This window comes from Otolemur garnettii, unplaced genomic scaffold (assembly GCF_000181295.1).
Source record: "Otolemur garnettii isolate 467f Iridium unplaced genomic scaffold, OtoGar3 scaffold00176, whole genome shotgun sequence".
In the NCBI taxonomy this organism is placed as follows: Eukaryota; Metazoa; Chordata; class Mammalia; order Primates; family Galagidae; genus Otolemur; species Otolemur garnettii.
The window spans coordinates 2,899,763-2,912,147 of NW_003852571.1; the positions used below are offsets into that span (position 1 = coordinate 2,899,763).

The 12,385-nt window shown below is 43.6% G+C and overlaps 1 protein-coding gene across 3 annotated transcripts in view; it reads left to right on the forward strand.

Moving 5' to 3' along the window:
- Positions 1-6: 6 nt before the first annotated feature.
- AFG3L2 (AFG3 like matrix AAA peptidase subunit 2) overlaps positions 7-12,385 on the forward strand; it is a 52,676-nt gene continuing 40,297 nt past the window's right edge. For 2 of the 3 annotated variants that reach the window (XM_012811821.2, XM_023519456.1), the window contains exons 1-4: positions 5,603-5,993; positions 6,213-6,290; positions 9,323-9,423; positions 9,574-9,726. In XM_012811821.2, coding sequence (XP_012667275.2) covers positions 5,864-5,993; positions 6,213-6,290; positions 9,323-9,423; positions 9,574-9,726 — 462 coding nt within the window. In that variant the 5' untranslated portion in view covers positions 5,603-5,863. Of the gene's footprint in view, positions 72-5,602; positions 5,994-6,212; positions 6,291-9,322; positions 9,424-9,573; positions 9,727-12,385 lie in introns of those variants that run through there. The other variant, XM_023519457.1, reaches the window with a different exon arrangement.

The following is a 12,385-nucleotide window of genomic DNA, read 5'->3' on the forward strand; positions in this document are numbered from 1 at the left end:
CCCGCGGCCTCCCGCCGCTCCTCGGGCCTGGCGGCGGCTTGGGCCGCACTGAGGGGCTCCGCCTCCGCACGGTGAGTCCGGTCCCGCCTCGCCTGCGCCCGCTTTCCAGCGGGGCGAGCTGGCGTCAAGGTCACCGGCCTCAGGCGTGCTGTCACGGCGTCCCCTCTGTATTTTGAGAACTGCGGTCTCCAGCCGGGTCAGGTTCCTGTGCCTCCAGGGGCGGCTGCTTACTAAGGTCACGTCGCGGCTTTGGTTGCTTCGTTTCGCCCGCTTTTGTGACTCTAGGAAGAGAAAGCGTGTGTCCTGCCTGTATCTTAGAGCCAGTGGCAAAGGCGCCACGTTGAAGCCACTGGACCCTTCTGGGCTTTCGTTTTCCCATCTCTTAAATGGGGCCATCGCTGACATTCTGGGGCCGGCACATACTAGATACCAGTAAATATTTAACAGTTGTTACTAAAAATGTCGCCTTTTCAGAGTAAACGCTGTTTCTCCTGCGTAAAGGGGCCTGCCTTCCGCAGGAGGCGACTACACACGGAATGTAATAGGTGTTTCTGAGCTGATAGCAGTGTACTGGCAAAACCATGATATATGTCTCAAGTAAAGTGTTCGTGTCTCGATTAGTCGGTATCAGCTATTTCAGTGACACAGTTACTTGCTTACTTTCAGTTCTTTAGAGTTCAGCCTTAACTGGTTTACCCAGGATGTTTAGCACAGAAGTTGAGGCCCTGGGATCAGTCTTGGCCACCTACTAGGCAGACTCCCTTGAGGAAGTTAGCATTCTCCCCTGAAAGGGGAAAATAGTGGTACCTGTATTCATGATTTCTGCTCTTTGCAGCTCTCTTGCAAGTATTGGATTAATTCCCTAGCTATTGTTGGCTCTTTTCTACTCTATAGAAGAAGAGGCCCTTCTTCACTTTCTGGAGTTAAGATTCTTTTTCTGTGTTAACTGATCCCTTTCCCCATTTGACATTGTTGAATACTGCACTCGGGTACGTACTGGGCAGATAGGGATCAACTTTGTGAGTCTGCAGTTTTTATGTTAGGAGTGTCATCCAAAAGGCCTTCCTTTCCAGTGGCACTATTGTCACTGTGAATCACAGTTGCTTATATCAAAGGAGGTCTTCTGGACTGGCAGCTGTAGCTTACTAATTGAGGAGAGGGTGGTCTGTGACATATATTCCCTGGTACTGCTGTGAAGACCCAGGTGTAGACACCTGGGCATTACGTGAGGCCTGTGAGGGCATCAGATAGAACAGATTTTCTTGTAGGTTCATGCTACTGTTGAAAATCAGAGACAAAAGTAGACAGAAGTACTCACAGAGAGGCTCCTGGGGAAAAGATTTTGATGTGTTGAGATATCGGTTTTCAGGTAGTATGCTCAAAGCAACTGAAAAGTGCTTGTATTGTCATACGTAAAAAGCTAATGCTCTAAAATAAGGTGTTCTAAACTTAAATTGGCATTTCTTATTTATTTTTTGAATGATAGACATCCATGGCTTGGATGCACAGGAGAAAAAAATTTCATCAGTAGTTTCTTCATAGAAAATAATTTCATTGTTAAATGCATGCACATATTATCCTAGGGGTATTGCATGTAAACAGAATTCGGAAATAGAGCCTAAAGAGAGCTCAGTACTCAGCAAATGTTTATGGAGTACATACAGTGTACCCAAGTCTGTACTAAGCCTCATAGTGATACAGAGATTTGTTTATATGGTGCTGTGGTTTGCACGTGGCTTGTGTTTGTCCCTACCAAAATTGACTTAGTGCTGTGCTGTAGGGAGTCTTTGCTCTGGATTAGTTCTGGTGAGAGTGGGTTGCTACAGAGGGAGGATCCTCCTTCTGTTTGGTCCTTTCTCTTCACTTGTGTCCACTTCTCCTTTGTCCTTTCCCACTATTTTTGGGCCTAGCACAGGGCCCTCATCAGAAGCTTTGTACTTCCCAGCCTGTAGAACTATAAAGAACCTCTTCTTTATAAATTACCCAGCTTCAGGTATCCTATTATAGCAGTACAAAATGGGCTAAGGCGTGGTGACATAAAGAATCTTTTATATAACCTCTGTGCTATCCCTGTTCCTTATGCTATATAGGTTTTGTATTGTAACTGATTTGTTTCCATGACTTTTTCCCTTGGGTTTCCTGAGTTTTTTAGGTGTGGGAACTGGGTCCCCTTTGGATATCTCCCTGCTTGGCAGCAGCTGGCCTGGAATAGGTGCTTAATGCCTGAGCATGATTTGTTGACTTGCCTAGCTTGAATAATGTTTCATTTTAATCTACACACACACACACCCACACACACACACACACCCTTTAACAGATTTGGCATTGGAAAAGACCTCTGTTTACTTACGATACATTCTTACCTCTTCTAAGTGGTTATTTCACAGGCCAAGTGCTCAGTCCTCTGGAAGGTTGTAGTGTAACATAAGCTCCAAATTCTCTACAGTCAACAGTATTAAGGTCAGCCCCAAACAGTGTTTGTCAGTGTTTCTATGCACAATTTTGTGCAGAATTGTGTATTTATTTAAAATCAGCTCTTTGACAATTCATATGCCATAAAATTTATCATTTTAAAAGTGTGCAATTCAGTGTTGTTTTGTTTTGTTTTGTTTTGTTTTTCAGTTTTTGGCCAGGGCTGGGTTTGAACCCGCCACCTCCGGCATATGGGGCTGGCGCCTGCCTCCTTCGAGCCACAGGCGCTGCCCTAATTCAGTGTTTTTTAAAGATATTCATAAGGTCATGCAGCCATCACCACTATTCCTAACTCCAGAACATTTTCTTCTTTAAAAAGAAGGCCTCGTAACCATTAGCAGTCACTCTCCATCTTTTTCTAACTAGGTTCTTGCTCTTGGCAACTACTCATCCACTCTATGTGGGTTTGCCTATCCAGGCATTTTATACACAGGTGACCCTTAAATAGCATGCTATGAAGTTCACAGGTGGATTCACTTAGTATGGATTTTTTCAGTAAATATGTTGGAACATATTTTGGTGATTTACAAAAATTGAAAAACTTTACAGATAAACCATAGTATAGAACCATTGGAAAAATTAAGAAAAAGGTATGTCATGAGTGCATGAAATATATGTAGATATTAGTCTGTTTTATTATTTACCACCATCAAATAATACAAAAATCTATTACTATATATACACAGACAATACATGGTGCATTTGCAGTTGAGAGACATGTTAATAAACATGAAGCTGTATATTAATAACTGTATAAGATTGTTTTAGTCCATATTGTACCACTGTAATAATTCTGTGGCCGTGTGTGGTGAGCTCTGGTGTTGGCCATTATCTACTTAAAAGACCGTGTGACCTAACCATCTGAGCATTTTATTTTGTGTCTCCAGTAAGTGGCATATCATAGTAAAAAGGGATCTTTAGTGGCTCTTATATATTTTTCATCTTGTTTATTGCAATAATGTAAGCCTTGAATTACACCATGGGACCTGTACTAAGTGGCACTAGTGATGCTGCAGATTCTCTCAAGAAGCAGAGAAAAGTAACAGTTTTGCAAGAAAAAGTGGAATTGGTGGATCTGTGCCTTAGATTGAGGTCTGCAGCTGTGGTTGCCACCATTTTAGACAGATGATTCATCTTGTAAACAATGTAAACTTATAGCCTCTATAAATGCAGTATATGTATTTTCCTTGTGATTTTCTTTTCTCTATTGTACGTGTATAGTTGTGCTACAGTATGTTATACAGTATATAATATTGTAATAATATAGTAGATAACATACAAGGTATGGTGTTAATGAAGGTTTATGTTATTTCTGGTCAGCAGTAGGCTATTAGTAGTTAAGTTTGGGGGGGGGCACTAGGTTTTTTTTTTTTTTTTTTAAGATAGTCTCAGTGTATTGCCCTTGGTAGAGTGCTATGGTGTCACAGCTCACGGCAATATCAAGTTCTTGGGCTTATGCGATTCTCTTGCCTCACCCTTCCAAGTAGCTGGGACTACAGGCGCCCACCACAACGCCTGGCTATTTCGTTGTTGTTGTCTAGCTGGCATAGGCTGGGTTGGAATCCCCCAGGCTCCCTGTATGTGCCCTACGCATTGAGCTACAGGCACCACCTGCCACTGGGATTTTCAGTTTCATTCCTAACCCTCAAGTTGTTCAAGGGGCTACTATAAATTGGATCATATGTTATGTGGCCTTTTGTGTCTGGCTTCTCTCACTTAGCATAATGTGGTCAAGTTTCCTCGGGATGTCAGCACTTAATTTCCCTCTGTGAGTGAAGAATAATCCATTGTGGGTGTGCCACACCTTACTTGTCCATTCATCAGTAGTTGATGGACCTTTGGGTTGTTCCCACATACCACTGCTGTGAGTCTTTGTGCACAAGTTTTTGTGTGGATACGTTTTCAGTTTTCTTGGGTGGGTGTGGAATTGTTGGATTATACAGTAACTCTACATTTAACATTTTGAGAATCTGCTAAACTGCTTTTCAAAGTGGCTATACCTTTTTACATTCTCGCTGGCAGTGAACAGCGGCTCCTTTTTCTCTGCTTCCTCATCAACACTTGTCTGTGTTTTTCATTACAACCTCTGTAGCGGTGGTAGTTTTGTTTGGTTTTATTTTTCTCATCAATCATAAAAGGAGGCAAATAATGATGGATGCTAATGCAGATAAAACCCCTTACTCCTGTAGTGGTGAATTTTCACTTTGCAAAAGGATAGAATTAAACTTTTTCACTGCCAGATTTGGATATACCCCTTCAAATCCCTTTTGACATGAATTGCTTTTAATAGTGCAGCTAAAAATGTAGTAGGGAACTTCTTTGGGTTATTTAAATTGTACTTGGATTTACCTAGACTGTGTTTACAAACAATCTGTAAGCAATATGTGTTATATAAACCAGAAATGTATCTGTAATTGACTTGTAGAATTCTCACCGGGATGACAGTGTGTACAGTATCTTTAGCAAATGTTGATGGTACCAGGATTCTTGGTGATGTTGGGCCATATTAACTTTCTTATCTTGAGCTTAGATATAAGCAGCACTGAGCTGTAACTTCAGGTAAATATCTTATAGTATTGTGGACCCGGTATGAAACAACACATTTTCTGTGTCAAGAGTTTGTCTTTTGAATGTTACAAATTAAGTAAACATTGCCAAAGTGATTGTGATGTCAGATAATTATAGTTGGGTTGTACTTTAAACTTATGCCTCATTTTGAAATATTCTTATCTTCTAGATCAGTGGTTCTCAACATTCCTAATGCCGACCCTTTAATATAGTTCCTCATGTTGTGGTGACCCCTAACCATAAAATTATTTTCATTGCTACTTCATGTGTGCAAAAATATGTTTTTCCAAAATACATGTTTTTGGGCAGTGCCTGTGGCTCAGTGAGTGAGGCACTTGTGCCAAATTGCAACAAAAAAATAGCCAGGCGTTGTGGCAAGCGCCTGTAGTCCCAGTTACTCAGGAGGCTGAGGCAAGAGAATTGCCTAAGCCCAAGAGCTGGAGGTTGCTGTGAGCTGTGATGCCGCGGCACTCTACTGAGGGTGACAAAGTGAGACTCTGTTTCTTAAAAAAATACAAGACCAAAAACGTGTTTTCCGATGGTTTTAGGTGACCCCTGTGAAAGGGTCGTTCAACCCCCAAAGGGGACACAACTCACAGATTGAGAATGGGTGTTCTAGATGGTAACATGTCTCCTGGTTTTGTTGCTGGGATAGAGTAGCATGGTATAGATGAGCCCAGTGCTCCCTGAAAGGGAGTCCTTCTGTAACACCCACACCCCACCCCACCACCCACGCACCCACCCCACCTGGAAGGGAGAACAGTTCGTCCACTTTATGATCAGGAAGTGAAACTTAGAAATCTTTTGTCTTGGTATAACCTTCATGCTTTTTTTTTTTAATGTCATTTTACAGCTTTATCAATATGTGACAACTCAAGCAACAGCCAGGAGAAGTTCTTTTTTGACAGATGTAATTGCTGCTTATCAGAGACTGTGTTCTCGACCCCCCAAAGGTAAGGGCTTAGGTGTGATGGTGATGGTCTGTGCTCTTGCTGAAGGGGTATGTGATCACAAGTATCTACTCAGGACACTCAGAGGTGTGGTCTCAGGAGACACTTCTGTCTCCCACTCTAGCCTGTTCCTTTCCTCCAGTTTCTGTCTGATTACAGCCATGAAAATGTGTCACCTTCAAATATAAGACTTCTGTTTTTTATTTTTTCCTTTTCTAATAGGATTTGAAAAATACTTTCCTAATGGAAAAAATGGGAAAAAAACTACTGAACCTAAAGAAGTAATGGGAGAAAAAAAAGGTACTTTTTAAAAAGGTTAAGTTTGAATTTACTGTTTTCCCCTAATAATATATGATAGTGGTAGTTATCACTGAAGAAAGAGTTACCGTATATCAGTTCTGGAACTGTAGGTTATAGGTTTGTAGTAAAGTTCTACAAACCCCATGTGTTTCATTTTCTCCTTAATTTTCTGTTCATATTTTCCTATCATTTTTGTTTTGTTTCTTTTTAGAGGCAAGAGTCTCACTTTGTCGCCCTCAATAGAGTGCTGTTGTGTCATAGCTCACAGCAACCTCCAGCTCTTGGGCTTAGGCGATTCTCTTGCCTCAGCCTTCTGGGTAGCTGGGACTACAGGTGCCCGGGCGCCACAATGCCCAGCTATTTTTTTTTGCTGTTGTTGTTGTTGTTGTTGCAGTTTGGCCGGGCTGGGTTTGAACCCACCACCCTCGGTATATGGGGCCTGTGCCCTCCTCACTGAGCCATAGGCACCACCCCCTGTTGTTTTTTAAATTAGAATAATTTAAGGTCACCTTAGAGATAATTGCTGAAACTAAACATATTTGGTAAATATCTGACACATAATTTAAGCCAATGTGAAAAATCCTAGAAAGCTAATACATGTAATTTATTTGACACATACTATGATGTTTTCTTTTGTTGTTTTCTTTTGGTGACAAGAGTCTCACTTTGTTGCTCAGGCTACAGTGCTGTGGTGTCAGCCTAGCTCACAGCAGCCTCAAACTCCTGGGCTCAAGTGAACCCTCTGCGTCGGCCTCTGAGTACCTGGGACTACCGGCTCCCACCACAATGCCTGGCTTGTTTTTCTGTTTTTAGTAGAGACAGTCTAGTTCTTACTCAGGCTGGTCTCGAACTCCTAAGCTCAAGGAGCCACCTGCTTCGGCCTCCCAGAGTGCTGGGATTACAGGCAGGAGCAGTGCAGTGTCTTTAAATTATTCCTCAGAGGTTTCCTCATGTTAGAGATTCAGAGAGGGATCCTAAAGCTGGGCAGCTCTGAGGACTGGGTGGGCTCTGAGCTACCTGGCCTCATTTCATGAGGTGAGATAGCATTTAGCACAGTGCCTAGCATGTGTTTGCATTTAGCCACCAGCATCCTTTCTTTTTAGGGAAATAGAAGGAAAAATATATAATTCAGCCCTTTTTTTTTTTTTTTTTTTTTTTTTTTTTTTTTTTAAGACAGAGCCTTAAGCTATCCCCCTGGGTAGAGTGCTATGGCATCACAGCTCACAGCAACCTCCAACTCCTGGGCTGAAGCGAGTCTCCTGCCTCAGCCTCCCAAGTAGCTGGGACCACAGTCACCCGGCTACTTTTTTGGTTGTAGCTGTTGTTGTTTGGCGGGACCCGGCTGGATTCGAACCCACCACCTTAGGTGTATGTGGCTGGCGCCTTAGCCACTTGAGCCACAGGTGCTGAGCCTCAGCCCTTATTTTTAAATGAGCTTGTCACCTATTTGGACAGACAAATGTATGCTGAAAAAATGTGAGGAGTATAGTCAGGGCCAGAGGACGGGGTGGGGGAAGAAGCGTAGGGTGAGCTGAGTTGTCCTGAGCTGCTAGTGTGGAACATGGGTGACAAGGGCAACATCTACAGAGGTTCCCGGGCCATGCTAGGTAATCTCCTCAGAGCTTGTCGTGGGGGCAGATTAGTAACAGTAGGTCCACTTTGTACCTTTTGTGTGTGTGTTACTTTATCTCTGAGTGGTTTGGGGCATCTGCGGACACTCTCAGGAGTGTGCTTCTGGTGCATGTCCCAGTCCTGTGCCTCGGAGGGGTGGGCCCAAGGCCGCGCTCACTGCGCCTCTCAGGCTCTCTGCCTCACTTGAGGTGCAGGTGCAGCAGTGCAGCCTGGTGAGTGCATCATGAAGCCGGTGTCATGTGGCCTCAGGGAATGGCCCAGTATCTGTAGCCTCCCATCCTGCTACCAAAAAAAGGCTGCTTCGCAGTAGCTGAAGAAGTTGGAATGGTAGTTGTGGAACTGAGAGAGTTGCCACAGAAAGGAGGATGGTCCTGACTGCCTTAGTTTGCTAGGGGTGCCATTACAGAGTGTTTGGTATCACAACTGGTGTGGCTTAAGCACTGAAGATGTTCTTTTATGGTTCTGGAGGCTAGAAGTCCAAGGTCAGGGTGGCATAAGGTTGGTTCCTTCTGTGGCCCAGGGGAGAAGCATCTGCTCTAGGGTGTAGGTGGGAGTGCTCAGGCTTGTCTGAGGCAGGATTTCCCCTTTTCTGAGGACACCAGTTATGTTGAGTTAGGGCTCGCCCTAATGCCTTCACCTTCACTTGATTCTCTCCATAAAAACCCCATTTCTAAATAAGACCACATCTTACAGGACAGAGGTTTAAGACTTCAACATTTGAGTTTTGGGTGGACGAAGAGATTCTGGCAAACTAGTTTTAGGTGGGTGTTTTTTTAAGCCATTGTCAAAATTTGGGGACAGTGCCTGTGGCTTAGTGGGTAGGGCGCTGGCCCCAAATACCAAGGGTGGTAGGTTCAAATCCAGCCACGGCCAAACTGCGACAACAACAACAAAAAATAGCTGGGCATTCTGGCGGGCACCTGTAGTCCAAGCTACTTGGGAGGCTGAGGCAAGAGAATTGCCTAAGCCCAGGAGTTGGAGGATTGTTGTGAGCTGTGATGCCATGGCTCTCTACTGAGGGCGATAAAGTGAGACTCTGTCTCAAAGAAAAAAAAATTTTTTTTAAATTTTCTTACAAAGAAATGTCTACTGTAACTCACTGTAACAAGTTACTCAAGCTACTCTTTCTGCCTCTGTAAGGGAGGTGTCACAGCAGTATGCTTCTCAGCTGCTGGGCTGTCATGCACATTCTGGGAGGCACTGCAGGTGAAGCCCCTGCTGCCTCCTCAGATGCAGCATGTGGTAGTGCTGTTCTCTCCCACAGTGCTTTACTTAGTAACTGGTTAGTTGCTGTCAACGTATTTTGAGATAAATCTTTTATTAAACTATACCAACGAAAGCAGTGCTGAGAGGTATAAAACCCTGCGATGCTGTGGTGTGTGTTCTTTGTTTGTGAACAGAATCAAAATCACCTGCTACCCCACGCTCTACTGGAGGAGGAAGTGGTGGAAAACGAGGTGGCAAGAAAGATGATTCTCACTGGTGGTCCAGGTTCCAGAAGGTTCGATTCTGTACAGTGTTACTGTGATGTGATGACGGTGGGCCCTGGAAGAGTTGGGAGGCATTGGTAGTGGGGAGGGACTTAGGTCTACATAATGCAGATCCTATTGTGGGATTCACTCTTCACAGAAATGTCTTCCTCTCTCCTCAGGGTGATTTTCCGTGGGACGACAAGGATTTCAGGATGTACTTTCTCTGGACTGCGCTGTTTTGGGGTGGAATCATGTTTTACTTCCTGTTCAAGAGCTCTGGGAGAGAAATTACTTGGAAGGACTTTGTCAATAATTATCTTTCTAAAGGAGTAGTAAGTATTTTATGGGATTGGTGGCTATTGTGGTTCAAAGGTGAAATATGGCAGATTAGACCAAGATAGTAAGCAAGTTAGCCTGCCTTATCCACTGTAAAGTTGTTATTTTTACATCACATTTTTGTAATAACCTGTTTTGACCCAGTGTCCCCAGATTAACCCCAGAATCTGTTTATCTCACTTCATACTGGAACTTGGTTTGGGAACTGCTGCTTCCAGTGGTGGTCATGGCAGTTTTCCATCTGCCTCTGCTCTGCTGTCCTGTACCAGCTTCTCTCATTTACTCTCCTGGGTGCTTGGCAGCTAATCAGAGTTGGGGAAAGTAAGAGCAGACAGCCTGTTGGGGAGGGCCAGTTAGGCATGTGGACTCTGATCTCTCCTGGGCCCAGGTAAGACTATATCTCAGCATATTTAAGGGGCTGATTGTAAGATGCTGTTTCATATGTTACTAAGAAGAATTTAGTAAGTTGCCAGTGACACCACCACGTCATCAGTTGTCAGATGGATCCCAATTTCTTAGATTTTAAGATAAGAAAAATGTGCATTTTGGAGTAATGAATTATGGCAATTAGGCCTGCTGTGTAACCTGGGGGGGTTTCTTAGCCCACAATACTTGGTTTTCATCAGCAAAATGGATAAAATAAAGATAAAACATTAGTATTGACTGAAGTAGCATAAAGAATCTAAATTACTTCTAAAAATTGTGCAGGAGGTTGGGGACATAAGAAATGGGTATCTCCTCAGCTGGATTGCTGCTGTGCTAAGAATTGAAATTGACCTAAGTTAAGCACAATTTATTGTCCACGCCTTCCCCTGGATGTTTCAAGCTCTTGCTAGACTCCAGAATTCCAAAATAATCACATCAGACTCTACCAGTGTATTGTCCTATAGATCGGGAGATGTGTTCCCAGTGCTTCTTTATGCCACTGTCTTCCTTGAATCCTCTTTACTGCTCACGTTTTTTGAAATAAACATTTATTTCATGAAAGTAAGGCTATTATATCCAGTGTGGTGGGACGCATCTTGCTCAGAAGTGACTCCACACATGATAACGGGTGCTTGGGGAGGATTCTCCTACCTCCATCTCCTCACCCTCTGGTTAGGAACTACTCCCCTGTCTCCCTGGCAGTTGCTTCCCTGTAGTTGCCTGGGGCTCCTTTACTTTCTTTTCTTTTCAGTCAAGAGTCTCAAGCTGTCGTCACAGCAACTTCTAACTCTTGGGCTCAAGCAATCCTCTTGACTCAGTTTTTCTATTTTTAGTAGAGACAGAGTCTTGATTTTGCTCAGGCTGGTGTCAAACTCCTGAGCTCAAGCAATCCACCTGCCTCAGCCTTCCAGAGTGCTAGGATTACAGCGTGAGCCACCCACCCAGCCTGTCTTACTTTCTGTTCTTCATTCATACCGCCCAGAGTTGCTGACAGAGCAGGCAGCAGGAAGTGAGCGTATCTCAAAGGATGCTTCTGAATCAGTACTGTTATGAATCTTGTATAATTAGGAGTTTAAAGAAAAAACAAATTTAAACCACTTTATACTCTGACAGAAATTAAGTCTTATAATATCAAATATTGTTGAAAATATAGAGCAATAGGAATATTTCACTGCTGAGAGTGAGAGTTGGGGAGTTGTTTTGGAGAGCAGTCTGGCAATATCTACCAATTTTTGAAGATAGGAATACCCAGCGTAGGTATAGGGTACCTATGCCTATGGATACCTGGATAGGAGTACCCAACTCTAGTGTCTAGTGTCTAGAGCAAGGGTGTCCAACTTCCAGCCCACAATCACATGCTGACTTTGTGAAGACTTGTTTGCTTACCTGTGGTGTCAGGTATCTCCAAAAGTATGCTTGGACTAGCTTTCATCAGTGTTCATGTATCTAAAATGTGGCCCAAGACAACTCTTATTCTTTTAATGTGTGGCAGGAAAGAAAAAAGGTTGGACACCTTGATATAGGTACATATCATGGAGAAAATTTTGAAGATGTGCCCAGGAAGGTATATACAGAAATACTCGTGGTAGCATTTTTGTGACATTGAAAAATTTGCAACAGCCTAACTCTGAACAGGAGAATGGATAACTATGAGCATATTTCATGGGGTGCATTCATGAGATGGAACAGGCTGCAGCACTGAAAATGACACCTGAGGTTAAACCCTACAAATGTAATGTTGGGAGGGAAAAGGGCATTGTGGAGGAACATACACAAACAGACGATTTCTAAAGTTTAAAAACAGGCTCAGCGCCCGTGGCTCAGTGGTTAGGGCACTGGCCACATACACCAGGGCTGTTGGGTTTGAACCTGGCCTGAGCCTACTAAACAACAATAACAACTGCAACAATGACAGTTAAAAATAGCCAGGTGTTATGGTGGGTCCTGTAGTCCCAGCTCCTTTGGAGGCTGAGGCAAGAGGCTTAAGCCCTGGAGTTTGAGGTTGCTGTGAGCTGTGATGCCACAGCCCTCTAAGGAGGGCAATAGTGAGACTCTGTCTCAAAAAAAAAAAAAAGTTTAAAAACAGGCAAAAGTGGGCTCTGCGCCTGTGGCTCAAGTGGCCAAGGCGCCAGCCACATACACCTAAGGTGGCGGGTTCGAATACAGCCTGGGCCCGCCAAACAACAATGACGGCTGCAACCAAAAAATGGCCAGGCGTTGTGGCAGGCG